The sequence below is a fragment of the Trichomonas vaginalis genome, chromosome IV (assembly GCF_026262505.1).
Source record: "Trichomonas vaginalis G3 chromosome IV, whole genome shotgun sequence".
NCBI lineage: Eukaryota > Parabasalia > Trichomonadida > Trichomonadidae > Trichomonas > Trichomonas vaginalis.
In genome coordinates, this window is record NC_067206.1 from 28,216,426 (window position 1) to 28,231,694 (window position 15,269).

The 15,269-nt window shown below is 34.3% G+C and overlaps 8 protein-coding genes and 3 pseudogenes across 11 annotated transcripts, besides 2 other annotated features; 8 read left to right on the forward strand and 3 right to left on the reverse strand.

The window, feature by feature from the left end:
• Positions 1 to 13,741: part of a mobile genetic element that runs on past the window's edge.
• TVAGG3_0183220 (KilA, N-terminal/APSES-type HTH, DNA-binding family) lies at positions 8 to 835 on the forward strand (the record flags this gene model as incomplete). The annotated part of the gene is made up of 1 exon (XM_051225689.1): positions 8 to 835. One exon carries the CDS (start codon positions 8 to 10, stop codon positions 833 to 835), a length of 828 nt encoding a protein of 275 aa, XP_051110675.1.
• Positions 1,229 to 2,356, forward strand: TVAGG3_0183230 (ribonuclease H-like family; the record flags this gene model as incomplete). The annotated part of the gene is made up of 1 exon (XM_051225690.1): positions 1,229 to 2,356. The coding sequence occupies one exon, from the start codon at positions 1,229 to 1,231 to the stop codon at positions 2,354 to 2,356; it is 1,128 nt and encodes a 375-aa protein (XP_051110676.1).
• On the reverse strand, positions 4,400 to 4,873 carry TVAGG3_0183240 (uncharacterized protein; the record flags this gene model as incomplete). The annotated part of the gene is made up of 1 exon (XM_051225691.1): positions 4,400 to 4,873. One exon carries the CDS (start codon positions 4,871 to 4,873, stop codon positions 4,400 to 4,402), a length of 474 nt encoding a protein of 157 aa, XP_051110677.1.
• Positions 4,965 to 6,047, forward strand: TVAGG3_0183250 (organellar and viral DNA polymerase type B; the record flags this gene model as incomplete). The annotated part of the gene is made up of 1 exon (XM_051225692.1): positions 4,965 to 6,047. A coding segment is annotated over one exon (1,083 nt), but the record flags the coding sequence as incomplete, so codon positions are not given.
• On the forward strand, positions 7,011 to 7,964 carry TVAGG3_0183260 (organellar and viral DNA polymerase type B; the record flags this gene model as incomplete). The annotated part of the gene is made up of 1 exon (XM_051225693.1): positions 7,011 to 7,964. A coding segment is annotated over one exon (954 nt), but the record flags the coding sequence as incomplete, so codon positions are not given.
• TVAGG3_0183270 lies at positions 8,155 to 8,882 on the forward strand (annotated as a pseudogene). Its single transcript has one exon. A coding segment is annotated over exon 1 (728 nt).
• Positions 9,286 to 9,847, reverse strand: TVAGG3_0183280 (annotated as a pseudogene). The gene has a single exon. A coding segment is annotated over exon 1 (562 nt).
• On the reverse strand, positions 10,165 to 10,435 carry TVAGG3_0183290 (annotated as a pseudogene). The gene has a single exon. A coding segment is annotated over exon 1 (271 nt).
• Positions 12,769 to 12,981, forward strand: TVAGG3_0183300 (kinase C-related family; the record flags this gene model as incomplete). Its single annotated transcript, XM_051225694.1, has 1 exon — positions 12,769 to 12,981. The coding sequence occupies one exon, from the start codon at positions 12,769 to 12,771 to the stop codon at positions 12,979 to 12,981; it is 213 nt and encodes a 70-aa protein (XP_051110680.1).
• Positions 13,030 to 13,266, forward strand: TVAGG3_0183310 (uncharacterized protein; the record flags this gene model as incomplete). Its single annotated transcript, XM_051225695.1, has 1 exon — positions 13,030 to 13,266. One exon carries the CDS (start codon positions 13,030 to 13,032, stop codon positions 13,264 to 13,266), a length of 237 nt encoding a protein of 78 aa, XP_051110681.1.
• Positions 13,267 to 13,741: a terminal%2Cinverted (terminal inverted repeat of Maverick-1A/1B transposon ID:TVAGG3_0183110).
• Positions 13,742 to 13,925: 184 nt separating this feature from the next.
• On the forward strand, positions 13,926 to 14,525 carry TVAGG3_0183320 (uncharacterized protein; the record flags this gene model as incomplete). Its single annotated transcript, XM_051225696.1, has 1 exon — positions 13,926 to 14,525. A coding segment is annotated over one exon (600 nt), but the record flags the coding sequence as incomplete, so codon positions are not given.
• Positions 14,526 to 15,269: the final 744 nt, after the last annotated feature.

The following is a 15,269-nucleotide window of genomic DNA, read 5'->3' on the forward strand; positions in this document are numbered from 1 at the left end:
AACAGTAATGACAACAACAGAGAACACAACAACTGCTATCGTTCATGAAGTCATAAATGAAGAATACGAGTACATACAGTATAACAAACAGTTACGTCTCATTCGTTCGGTCAAAGACGATATGTACCAAATGCAAAGTATTTTGAATGCTCTTCGTTCTACAAAGCAAGCATATCATTGGTTTGAAAACCAACAGACAAAAGAACTTTTAGAAGAATTTCCTCATATGATTGCTTCCCTCGGAAAACCGAGGGAAGAGATTCCGTACGAAAATCGCAAGAATTTGGCTCCTGGTTTGAAAGGTTATTATGTTCATAGACTTTTAGTAAACGCTGTAGCAATGTGGGCTTCACCTCGTTATGCTTGTTATATTTTCATGATGTTAGATGAACTATATAAAGCAGAACGTGGAGAGTTGGAAAAGAAACTTCATGCAAAAGATGAAGTCATTGAATCCAAAGACAAAAGCATACAGAAAAGAATACCACGTTCAGTACCAAAAGGAAAGGAAAAGAGTTATAAGTATATGATATATACTGAAGAGTTGGAGAAAGAAGAAGACAGAGATATGGTTATGTTGCATTTAGTGAGAAGAAACAACAAAAGCTTTTATGACCTCGCTAAGATATATAAATCTGACAGAAACTGGTTCTATCGTGAAAACTTACCGATTTCAATGACACCGAATGAGCAAATAAAGGAAATTGTCAAAAATACTCTTCCTCAAACACACTATGACATCAAAGGTTGTACAATACTTACATTCAAAGAAGACTTAACATTACTGAAGGAAAAAATAACAGAATATTTCGACAACTTCAAAGAGGAAGAATGAAAAAAAATCTCGTCGGGTGCCACGTTAGGACCATAGTGGAGAAAACCACGATAAAAAACAAAACCCTTCGTCATTATTTTGTTTTTACCATTTAATTGTTTCCATAAACTATCTCATACCGAAATGGCTCACCAAAAAGGTGACATTTTTGGCGCCAATAATTTGATTTTTCTGATTCTTTCTATTTAGATATATTTATTTAATATTCATATTCCTTTATATTGCCTCATATTATTTCCCATTTTTAATCATATTATACAAATCTTTAATAATTTTTAATGTTTTGAGCTTCAAAATCTTGTTCTAACTATTTTCATTCATATATCCTAGAAAAAATTAAAAAGTTTTTTAGAAATAAAAATGTTTGTGTGTAAAGTATTGAAAATATTCTAGATGAGAAGACATTCTCCAGAAGAGATTGATATTGATTGGCTTTGTGAAGCCATCACAAAATCAAATAATGGAGTTAAGTTAACTGATATTTGCGCGAAAGCTAAAATAAATCATGAAGGCAGAGTTATATATTCAAAAATTTCTGAAAACACATTTCGAAAAGCAGTAAAATTACGTGCGCCAATTCCTTATCATCCTCCAAAAGGAAGAAAACCAGAAGAAATCGATTTGGATGCTGCTCAAGCATTTTGTAATTTCAAAGATCAAATGCCGAATACTGGAATCAACAAAATAATACAGAAAATTCAAACAGACCTTACAAAAATTGAGAGTCACCCTCAAAAATTTCAGCAAATCAAAGAAAACTTCCAAAATGCAAACCTTTTTACTTCTGGTAACTGGCTTAAAGAAACTGATAGAATTTCTTTAGTTACTCAAGTCCCGAAATCATATGGTCCAGTTTTAAAAACAAATTCTGTCGAAGAATCTTTAATTTCAGCTAATTACATCGAAAAACCATTTCCACTTCCGTCTTACAGAATGGGAAGGAAAATTTATGAGGCCCTCATCAAGGAACCTCCTGAAAATCAAGAAATTACAGAACAAAAATACAAACCTCGAAATTACGTTGCAACAAAGTGCCATGAAATATGGCACGCCGATATTCATTACTGGCGTGGAACGATAGGCCAATATTTATATGCCATAATCGACGATCGTTCTCGAAAAATTATTGATTATCAGCTCATGAAAGAAAAAACGGCTCATAATACAGCTATAATACTTGAAAGAGCTTTACAAACGATTCCCGGTTATCCTTACGCGATTTGGACGGATAACGGGAAAGAGAATTTCGGAGAATTCTCGAAACCTTGCAAAAAACACTCAATTACACAAATTTTCATTAAGCCTGGAAATCCACAGGCTAATGGAAAGATAGAAAAGTGGTGGCCCAATGCAGAAAAAAATTGCAGATGTAATGAAGATATTCCAAAAGTAATACATTTTTACAATAATATGCCTCACGCGAGCCTGCCGATTAATCCAATCACAGGCGTACACTTTACTCCAACAGATTTTGAAGATCACGAAAAAGATTTACATTGGTACCTCGATCAAAATCAATAAGCATATTGGGAGGTTGATGGCCAGGTCATCAGCCTCAAAGAAAGCATAGAAAATTTCACGACAAAAGAATAATGATAAAATTCCAAAACAAAATCTTCATTTTAGAGCCATACGTAATCAAAAGCCAATTATTTACGAATAAAAACCTCGATTTTCTTTACTTTATTTCACTATTTTTCTTGTTTTTAAATTCAAAATTTGATGCAAACTACAAAGATTCGCGCGAACAAGAGTTTAAATTACTGGAGCCAAAAAAATGATACTATGGGATTTTCAGGTCAAACGAAAACAAATAATCATACTATCTTAAACTATTCCTAGAAATTTCCAAAATTAACCGAAATATAACTGTACAGAATTACTATTTTCGAGATAAAATTCATATGGAAATACTAATTCATAACGCTTTATGTTATATAAAATTTAATTTATAAAAATTTCAAAATAAATCAAATTTAACACAATGAATATAACTGCAATCGAGGTTTTTGACGATTGATTCTTACGTGAAGTTTTCCAAACTTTGAGTTAATGTCAAGACATTAACTCAAAGTTTGGAAGTCTAATAAGGGGAATTGTAGGCTATGAGGTACTGATTATATATCAGTGCCTCATAGCCTACAATTCCCATTTCTACTTAGAATGAAAGGGCAAGAGGTATATAGGTACACTATATATCTCTTGCCCTTTCCTTCTTACCTAAAGACTTCCAATCTTATTTTTTTCCAATTTTTCCCCTAAATTTAAATCTTATATAATATAAATAAAATGCATAATATCAATCACAAAAATTCATGTTTATTTTTTTAATTAAAATTGCCGCGCAATTTAAGGTTTTCTGTCACTTTTTGTTAGCCATTTCGGTACGAAACAAATTGTTTCCATAAACGGTCCGTGTCGATCATAATCGACGAAGGGAGAATTGTCTGATCGTCATTATTTTGTTTTTACCATTTAATTGTTTCCATAAACGCTCCATGTCGATCATAATCGACGAAGGGAGAATTGTCTGATCGTCATTATTTTGTTTTTACCATTTAATTGTTTCCATAAACGCTCCATGTCGATCATAATCGACGAAGGGAGAATTGTCTGATCGTCAAGTTTATTAGTTAACGGGAGGGTTAGATATATTCCATCGCAACTGAAAAATGATGACAACATGACATTTAGACAACAGTCCAGGAAATAAATGTTTTCGTTTATGTTTTCATTAATTTTTTCAGTGTCACCACGTCACCATGTCACCAGGTTAATTAACTTCTTTTAAAAATGATGACAACATGACATTTAGACAACAGTCCTGGAAATAAATTTTATCGTTTATGTTTTCAGTGTCGAACATAATTGACGAAGGAAGAATTGTCTGATCGTCATTATTTTGTTTTTACCATTTAATTGTTTCCATAAACGCTCCATGTCGATCATAATCGACGAAGGGAGAATTGTCTGATCGTCATTATTTTGTTTTTACCATTTAATTGTTTCCATAAACGCTCCATGTCGATCATAATCGACGAAGGGAGAATTGTCTGATCGTCAAGTTTATTAGTTAACGGGAGGGTTAGATATATTCCATCGCAACTGAAAAATGAAAATTATTTGGTATTTACCAATCCAATGAAAGTTAATTATTCTGCTCGCATTGTTTCTAAGCAAATGCTCAACGATCTTATAGACTCAAATTAAGATCAACTGAAGTTCTTACTTCAGCCATCGGGGAATTTTGCACATTCTATCCCGAAGCACAAAATGCTCTTGACATTCTTCTCTCTATCTGTTCCTATACAGAAGGCGGAAATGAAAACGCATCTCAGCTTCCTCAGAACTTCTCAATAGAATCCTTCGCAAATATCAATGGTTCTTTCTTCACTGAGAAGTTTGCCAAAATTAATCAAAAAATTTTTATGAACTAAAAATATTTTTGCATTCAACCCGCCTGTGATGTCAAAATGTCATGTTGTCATCATTTTTAAAAGAAGTTAATTAACCTGGTGACATGGTGATGTAGTGACACCATCAGTTATTCAAAAATAAATTTTCTTATAAAGCTTCAGGGTCAATTTCTTCAACCATTTCACTTCCTTCGTCAATGTCAATAGAAGCTTCTTCAACCTTTGGTAAGAATTTTTGTATAACATCTTTGTTCGTTATTGTCTTCAGAGATGAAGGATAATATTTCACAGATGTTTCACCCTTCTTATATTCTTTCTGTTCGGAAAGATTCATAGCAATACTGAAGAAGTCAATGTTAGAGTTCTTTATGACAGTATAGTGTGTATCTTTGACATTCACGAAGAAACCCTTTTGTTTCAAAACTACTGCTAACTCTTGTGAAGTATAACGTTTGCGGTCAATGACGATAGCTAATGGTCTGACATACTGACCAAACTTAGATTCTTTCACAAACTTCTTGTTAAAGATAACATTAACATTTGAAGCACCATTGAACTCATTCTTGATGGCAGTAGCGAGAGCATTGTATGAAAAGAACTTGCAATCTTGCATGTGTTTCATTAAAATAAAAATATTAAATTATTTTGAAAAATAACTTAAAAAAAATCTAATCTAATTTTTTCAAAAAATATTTTTTTATTTCCTACTAAAGATGTATCGGAAGTTGTCTAAGTTAGAACACTCGGAAATAAAACAACTTCTTACAGAAGCTAACATAGATGTTGCAAAACATTACGCGACAAACAAAAAAGCACTCGCTGACTTCATTAAAGACTACAATGGTGAAATAACTTATGATAGAGTTCATGAGTTCATAAAGCCGCAACGCGGTGAGGACGAAGTCCATGCAAGAGCATTTCCTTTAAATGACGTTGCTATTGACTTATATCATAGACGTTCAGTACCTCATGAAGTAAGAAGAGAAATGTTTGACATAACAAATGCGAACGTTGGTCATACTCGTAAAGCTCTTTCTCATGACGTTCGTCAAGAGATGTTTGAACTTACGAACTCAAACGTTGGTGAAACAAGAAGAGCTGTACCTCATGAAGTAAGAAGAGAAATGTATGACATAACAAATGCAAACGTTGGTAAAACACGAAAGAGAGACGACACACTGAAACAACAGAGAAGAGAGATGTTTAAAAGTGCTATAGAACAAGTTCGCAAAGCTAACGATGTCATTCGTTCCATTGACGACAAACCAAAAGAAGGTGAGAGATGGTTAAAGAAAGATGAAGAGAATAGGAAGAGGAATGTGAAGACAGGCAATAGACTCATTGACTTTAACATCGAAGCTTTAGATGAACCAAACAGAGACTACTTACACAAACATTTCGGTAAGGTTTTCATGAGACTCTTAGAGAAAATTAAAATAAACTCACAACAGAGATGGATGGTATGTTATAAACTTGGTGGAAAGTATGAATGTTCTACGTTAAACCTCAATAATATTGGAACATTACTACATCAGCTCTTGAAGGAGAACTTTATATCAGAGATAGAAGCAAATGCTGCAGGTATTGTTGAAATGCACTATGACTTCTTCTTGACAAACATAAAGAATCTTACCGAAATAAAGATGTATGATTTAACAGAATATGAAGGCTTAACGATGTCAGATGTAAAGAAAGGCAAACCAAAAAAGAGACCATATAGAGATGAAAGCACACTGACAAATGACCAGAAAGCCATTTTGGAAGCTCTTAAGCAAACAGGAAACCCAGCACTTATAGAAAGCTTTTGGAAAGATAATGGTGAAAAGAAGTTTTATAAGAAGAGAAGCGGTCAGTTCTGGAAGTATCTTTGCACATTACCTATAAATCTTGAGCGCTACCAAATCTTCAATGAATTGAACAAAAGAACTGCAGCACTTATGACAGAGGACAATTGTTTCGTTTATGCTTGCATTCAGGCTGGAGTAAATGAAGAAACTATTGACCACATGAGAGAAGTCATTCGTGTTAGAGACTTTCCTCAAAGTAAAGTACAAGAAATTTCTGATGCAACAGGTATAGCATTTAATGTTACCATTGGTTACTTCAATGACTCAAGACATAATGAAATAAAGAGATATATACCAAAAGAATGTGAAACTGTTCGAACTATTGACTTACTTCTTGTTGAAGACCATTACATGCTAAACGAAAGATTACCTATGACAACATATTTCATTCGAAACTATAAAGAAATTCTCAAAGCTTGTGGTGGAATGAACATTGAGAAACAGATGAAGATTTATACAAAGAGAGAAGATAAATATGTAGTTCGTTATGATAGAACAACACCGTTATGGGATGTTATGAAAACATTGTGGGAGTGCAAATATTTCGAACCTATTTCTTATGGAGAACTTTTCACATATACGACTGACTTATATAAACAGAACCTTGCACCATTTAAAGATTTGACATATGCTCCAAAGTATTGTGTACAACTGAAGAAGAAAGCCGAGTCAAAAGAAGTAAATAAAAATAAGTGCAAGTTCATTCCTGAGCACGTTTTCTTTGCTGACTTTGAGTGTAGCACAGACGGCTTTCATAAAGCTTTTAACATCTGTTATGACAGTGAAGATGGTTCAGTGAGTGAAAGCATTTGGGGTCAGAACTGTGCAACAGAATTTTTGGAGCGACTTCCTGACAAGAGTTTAATATATTTCCATAACCTCAGTTATGATATAAACTTCATCTTAAGACACATGACAGAAGTGAAAGGAACTCCCATCATTAAAGGTTCACGAACAATGCAAATAACTGGCTTATATAAAGGAAGGGCAATTATTATAAAAGACTCTTACAGTGTTATAAATAAGAAGCTTAAACTATTTCCTGCTATGTTTAACTTACAAACAGGACCGAAAGAAGTATTTCCATACAACTACTACAGCAGTGTTTTGTTAGCAAATGACAACAGAACTGGTGTCATTTCTGAAGCATGTAAGTTTATCCGGGATGCGAATACGTTCATGAAAAACATAGATTCCATCAAAGGTTGCAGAATAGATGAAAACCACTTCGACTTAGAAAAGTATAGCACATTTTATTGCAAACAAGATGTAAAAATTTTAAGAGAAGGTTTTGTTAAGTTCCGCAATGACATATTGAAAGAATTTGATTTAAACGTTTATGACTACGTTAGTATTTGTTCAATTGCTAACAAATTGTTTGAGAACAGAGTGTACTTCCTGATTGGAAATTTATATGACCTCTCAAATAAACCAAGAGAATTTATTTCACGCTGTATTCAAGGTGGAAGATGTATGCTGTCAGATAACATGAAACAAAAGAGCGAAAAGAAACTCATTGCTGACTTCGACGCTGTTTCATTATATCCATCCGCTATAGCAAGACTTTATACTTTAGAAGGTATTCCAAAGGTTATGAAGAAAGAAATGTTAAGCACAGAGTATCTCATGAGACATTTATTCGATGACGACCAAAAGGAACCCATTGGTGAAAAGTTTATGTCTGGCTTCTTTGTTCTCATTAAGATAACAGAGATTGGAATACATAGACACTTTCCTTTAATAGTTTGTGACCCTGAACTAAATCCAGAACTTAACGTTCCCAGAAGTTCAAACACTTGCTGTTTAATGTATGTTGACCATATAACATTACAAGACCTCATAAAATATCAAGGTGTCAAATGTGAAGTGTTGCAAGGATACTATTACGATGGAAACAGAGATATTAGAATAAGAGATGAAGTAAAGAAGTTGTTTGAGTTAAGGTTAAAGTATAAGAAAGAAGGAAATCCTTTGCAAGAAAATATAAAGCTCATTCTGAACAGTATTTATGGCAAAACTATTCTATCTCCTATTGAGTCAAAAATAACCATAGTAAATGACAAAGATGCTATAAGATATGCCATCAGAAACTACAACCATATAGTGAAGTTCGAAGGTTTGGATGGTTCAGATAAAACTATTTTCAAGCTAACGAAAAGCATTTGCAGACACTTTAACTTCTGTCCACTTGGTGTAAATATTCTATCAATGTCGAAGAGAATAATGTGTGAAGTATTCTGTACTGCAGAAGATATGGGACTTCAAATATTTTACCAGGACTGTGATAGCATGCATATTTTCAATGAAGACATACCAAAGCTTGCAGCAGAGTTTAAGAAGAGATACGGTAGAGAACTTATTGGTAAAACATTAGGTCAGTTCCATTCTGACTTCGCAGAAATAACACCTGGAAAACAAAGTTTAGCATACAAGTCAATATTTTGTGGAAAGAAGACTTACATAGACTTACTCACTAACGATTTAAATGAAGTTGCATTCCATGCACGTTGCAAAGGTGTCAAACAAGACGTCCTTGCTTTAACCGCTAATGAAATGTTTCCTGAAGCTATACAATGCTATTACAATGAAGATAAGAACATTCACATACCTGTTGGAACATATGACAAAGACTCTGAGTTCAGTTTAATGAAACTTTACAAAGCACTTTATGACGGTCAAGAGATTGGATTTGACTTATGTAAGTCTTCTAGTCCTTGCTTTGCTGAAAAGTTTAACTTCTCAATAACGACTAAAACAAGCTTTATTCGTAAGTTGAAGTTCTGAGGTCATTTATTTTTGTCAGCAATGAGGTCATGAATGAGGTCAGCAATGAGGTCATTTATTTTTGTCAGCAATGAGGTCATGAATGAGGTCAGCAATGAGGTCATTTATTTTTGTCAGCAATGAGGTCATGAATGAGGTCAGCAATGAGGTCATTTATTTTTGTCAGCAATGAGGTCATGAATGAGGTCAGCAATGAGGTCATTTATTTTTGTCAGCAATGAGGTCATGAATGAGGTCAGCAATGAGGTCATTTATTTTTGTCAGCAATGAGGTCATGAATGAGGTCAGCAATGAGGTCATTTATTTTTGTCAGCAATGAGGTCATGAATGAGGTCAGCAATGAGGTCATTTATTTTTGTCAGAAATGAGGTCATTCGTGATAAAAATAAAGCTAGCGTAGATTTTACAATACTGCGATGGTAGAGTTTAAGAGTTGTGCTTCAATGTAGAGACAGTCCTTATGGTCTGGAGGTAAGAACACTTGGCAGTTATGGTCATGAGTGGAGAACATGTCTATCCAAAACTCACGATTGAAGCCAGTTAATTTATAGTATTTAGGGTTAGGAAGTGGTGAAGTTCTTGTATGACCAATGAACTCATTTTCAACTCCCTTACTTAAGTTTGAATATAATATAGCTTGCTTTCTATCCCAAATGCCAGGTGTTACAATCTTTGAAAATTCATTTTTCCTCGGAAGCATTGCATCATAATTGAAAATTCTTGAAATCATCACTTGGTTCAGAGATTTGAAATCTTATACGTAATGGATTTTCTTTCTTTTTAGCTACTTCATTGAATGGTGAGAATACAACAAACTGACAGTCATGAGTTCCATCTTCATTTTCATTAAATTCATAATGAAAGTCTATAAGTTGTGGCTGACTACCTTCTTCTTTCAGTTGTGCAAGAAACTCACGTAAAGGCTGTAAAGTTTGTACTTCAATGTTGAACTTTTTCTCGAACATCTCATTAAATGAAATCATACATTGTTGCAATGTTGTATCGTCTTTAAAGTATTTGTATATGTGAATGTTTTGGGCGCTTAAAGACTGTTCGTCATTTTCTATCTCGACTTGAAGTATAAAGTCAACCTTTCTGAAAGCACGTGTTATATACATAGATGTTATGCCAATGTACTTCTCTTCATTTATGTTCACAATCCAGTCTGTTGGAAACTTAAACGTTACTCTGTTCCCCTTTATTTTGACGTCAGGGTTTTCACTACTGAACGCAACAGATAAAGGTATTTGTCTATACATTTAATTCGGATAAAAATAACCATTTACTCTTTCTTTGCTTCAGCTTCTTTAGCTTTTTGTTCTTCCTTTGCTTTTGCTTCTTCTCTAACTTTCTTTGCCAGCAAACGTGGGTTCTTTTGTCTTCCAGCAGCTAATGCAGCAAGTTGTTTTTCACTAAGTTTTCTCTTTGGTCTCTCTGGCTTTTGTTCTTGTTTTTGTTCCTTCAGTTCGGATAAAATTGCTCGCGAATTTCTTTCTTCAATGCTTCAACATCTATGACCCCTTGGTCTTGTCCGTAGGGCTTGTCTGAGTCATTTGACTGCAGATAAAAAACAAAATTAAAACTTTAACCGGTGTAAAATGAGCTTGTCAAAATCAGAACGAGAGTCTATTATATTAAATGACGCAAGAGGAATACAACATCCTTTCTATTACGTAAGTCAGAGTAAAGATGGTAAAATATACGTAAGAAAAAGAAAGGTTCCATTAGCGAATGCAGAAAGCGACAACATTAAGGTGTATGGCAAGGGTGAAGTCCACGAAGCCCATGTTAAGCCTTCTATTCAAACTGAGCCACCAAAAGAACAAGAAGAAAAGAAGCCAGATGTACTTTCAATAACGAACCAAGAGCTTATTGCAAAGTTCGTGAATTTCATTGAAAAACAAACCGAGTCAAAGAACCCTGACCACCAGTGAAAGAAGTTGAGACAAAGAGAATGTACAGTTCATTGAAAATGTCAAGAAACAACTTCCACCACGAATGCCAAGAAGAAGAGTGAGAATAATGAAGTAAATAGATATTTTTATCTGAAGTAAATACATGCAGAACGAACAGTTAAACGAATTTACTCCAGCAGAGCATATTCATCAGATTCGCTCATATTTCGATATCATAGACAATGCAGTTCAAATTGGTGACACTAATAGAAAATATTCTGACGCAAAGATTCCATCACAACCTGGAACTGCTAAAGATAACACATGGGTAACATTTAATCTCTCACCTCCTGGTGAAAATATGTTGGACCTTTACAATACATTCATTACGTATAAAATGGAAGGTCAATTTATTGTAGATAAAGAAATTGGTTCAGGTTCCAATAAAACAAACCCACCAGGATTTTGGATTGGTTTCGATGACGCTTTCTATGCAGTTGCTGGATATCAAATCCTTGCAAATGGTCGTATCGTATATTCTCAAGACAACGCAAGAGAAGAAGCATATTAACTTCAAACTCACAAACTACCGAACAAATAAAGAAAGTAGATGTTTTTCTCAAGACTCGACATGAAGATGTATGGAGTCATTCGGGAACATGCAGAACAGGACAAATTGTTAGTGGTCCAATTACAGCAGGAAAATCATTTGATTTTAAGCTTCGTTTAAGAATTCCTGTTAGAAGATTCCTTCCATTAGAAGCTATTCGATTTATTCCAGCTTTTGCAGGAAACATTCAGCTTAAAGTAAAGTTCAGTAGCGACGCCTTACAATGCACATCTATATCTGTAAATGATATCATTGCTTTCAATCCAACTCTTAAAGTTGCATTTGCTTCAGATTCAAATCCACCGACAAATAAATTTGTTCCATGGAATGAACCATTCACTATGATAACGAAGGCAGTAGAAGCTAGTGGAACAGTTACTATTACAACTGTAACCAGCAACTATTTCGAACAAAGATGGATTTTAATGAATGTTTCATTCATCCAAAGTCATTCTCTTTAGACCCTAACATTTTATACAGAACTTGTAGAACATTATACAAACGAGGCTTTATGTTTTCCTGTTAAAGTTATGGATTGGATTCCTATGGACGGTTCATTCTCAAAGAATACAGATAGTTCAAGTGCAACATTTACAGCAGCTTATACGCCTATTAATGTTAAAAGTATTTGGGCACTATTTAGAAAGAAAGACAACTATTATGTTAATTTTGAGACCCTAAGTTTAAATATCTTCAGCTTTCCATGGGACTTATGGAAATATGCCTGCAGAACCTGAAAAATCATATGGACCTGTATTTTATGAAATGGTTGCGAACGCTTGCAATACAAACAATGATATGATAGGATTTAATGAAGATGTTATGAGGTCATTGGTGGATGATGGTAGTGTGGAACATAAATGGGATAGCTATGACAACACACATTTCTTATGTGGTTTTCCAACAGAAGTGGACTTTTGCTTCCAGCAAGGTCAAACATCTACTGCTCCAATAACATACAAATTGTCTGTTAAAGGACCTATTGAACTAGCAACTGAAAATGTACCAAAGCCACTTATTGGATTTATGAGGGATTGTTGCTTTGCCATTCAGGTGCGTGCTAATGGCATCCCATAATAAGATTAGATGACTATAACTTAGCACGGACGACAGTGAGGAATAAAGGATGAACGTTTATTTTTAAAGCTTATAAATGAGTTCTTCATCAAGCTCTCGTGAACCTTCACCATCTATGAAACAAACTTTACCAAACGATTATGGAGCACCTATTGAATATTTCTTACGAGCTGCACAATGGCAAAGAGCAGTCTCACCAAGGTTAGGTGTTCCACCAGCTCCTGTCAAAAATAGCATTTGGTCAAGTCCTTATATAAAATATGGTCTCCCACTAGGTTTGCTAGCTACAGCAGGAGCAGTAATGATGTTGAAAAGAAATAAAGCAAATGTTGTAAATAATACTGAAGTAGCTGAAGTTAAACAAACTCCGACACCTTCACAAGCAAAACCTTCAATGACTCCTGAACCTATGGAAGTACAAACTCCTGTTCAAAAGTCAACTCCTAAACCGACTCCAACATTTAAACCAGAACCTACTCCTCAAATAAATCGTAAAACTCCTGCGTTTCCTTACTGAAAAAATAACGTTATTTTTATTTAATATTAAAATTTTTATTTGATTGAAATGACAAATAAAGTCACTGAAGCAATGAAACAAAAGTTTTTGGTAGAATACATTAAATCAGGAACTATTCCAGAAGGTTTTTACATTTATACTATGAAGGATGGTAGAGTTCAGTTTAGAAAGATAAAGCAACCATTAGATAGAGAAGGTATATTAAGGAAGATTAAACTTCATGAGGACAACATTGCTGAACTTAGGAAGAAGCTAGAAGAGTTGGATAAAGGAAGAGAGTTATAAAGCAATGAATTCAACAGGGTGAAAAAAGAGGTGAGATCTCACCACTTCACCTAAATTTATTTTTGTGCTATGTTTTCATACGTGTGAGGGTGGTGATATCATTTATTTTTAAGTTTATTTTTTTATTTTATTTTTATATAAATGACGAAAACTATTGAGATAACAAACTACAACGGTCATGAGTTCAAGAATTTGTTCTTCGTTCCTCGTGAAAATACATTCTATCAGATACGAGGGAGAAAGGGTAAAGTTAGTTTGAGCGTTTATGACAACAAACATAATGGGAGATATATAAAAGCAATAGATACAAACGGTAAGCGTGTTTCATTAGCTTTGTCAAAACTTACTAACATTTATTTTGACAGTGACTTTGACTCTGACGATTGGAGTGACAGCAGCGATACTGAAGAATATGAACTATTGTGTGAAGCACAGCAATGGGAAGCGCTGCAATACTTTTGTAAATGAGAACATTAGTGGGAACGTTAGTGAGAACGTTTATTTTTCATTAGTGAAGTCGTTAGTGAAGTCATTAGTGAAGTCATTTATGTGTCAGATGGTTTTGTAAATATTTAAGGTTAAGTTGGGTAAGGTGGAACGCAGTGCCGCCGTACCCAAGTTAACCATACTAACTCACATGTGATGCCGCTTTTAAATGCATGCGTTTATTCGTTGGTTACAAATCATCAAATCAAAGCTTTAAACAATTAGAAGTAGAAACCGAAAGAGATGATGCCGGTTATCTTCAGATGGATTGCGCCCGTGAATCTTTTGCATTTGCAACATATAAACCAAAATCAGAAAGGAAAGTTAAAAAGTTTGTTCATTCGTTATATAATAATGTTCAAAAATATGATAACTCGGTATGTGGTAAATATATTGACCCTTCAGAAGTTTTCAAGAAAGCAAATGAAGAAGTTGATGTCACTTTTGATATGATTATTCCGGTAAATGATTTGTTAGCATTTCAGGCGTTCGATGATTATCCTAAATCATTTGGTGAAATCATTCTTAAATATTATGTTTTCAGGGATACTTTAGTATTTTGTCAGGTTGACCCGTTAAGAGTTGCTGATTTACAAAATTACGTTTATGAAAAGATAACTGATGAAAATTATGAAAAGATTATGAATCATGTTTATAAATATGATCGCAAATTCCAACAAATCGGACTTCCTGCCAAATTAATTACAAGCTTAGCCGCTACATCTGCTGACGCAACAGTTGATAATGTTATTATTTCATGCACAAAGATGGAAGTTTTAGAGGATAAATGCATTACACCAGGATACGGTTTAATTGAAGAATCAGTTAAAGCAATACCACGTTTATTCAGTAAGGAAGATCCATTCATGATTCCAGCTCAACATATTGACGTTCGTTCACTAAATGGAGGTTGCATCACTCCTGAAGGTATTAGCTCAGATTTCTCATACGCTCTTCATAATGTTACAGATGTTGTGTTAACATTTCCGAAGAATGCAATGCAAAGAACAGTTTTAGAAAATCCAATGCTTCGAGGTCTTCAGGTCACTATAGATTCCAGAAACTTCCCCGATCAAGCGATGACCACAGTGGGTGACATATTCTTTACACGTATGCTTCAAGCTTCTGATTTAGATGGAGTGAATGAATGCACAGAAGAATACGAGGACTCATTAACTAGACCACTGAATGCAGATGATGGCAGCCATTAGCTAGAACATGGAAAGACCAAACTTCATTCTTATGCACTATTCCAGTTCAACGTGATGGAGCGGGTATATTCTTTGATGGATTAGAAACTTTCAACTCACAAGTTACAGTACAAGTGAAAGCTTATCCAATCATTCAGGGTGAAAATGACACTTACTGTTCAAAGGTGACAAATCCTCCTCAGGTTTGGTTTACTAGGACTACGTATTGGACATGGACACCGGATGAAGGTTTGAAATATCATCCAACAGGTACACCACCACAGTATAGAAGTTCATATGATGAAATATTGATGAATAGAAATGTTT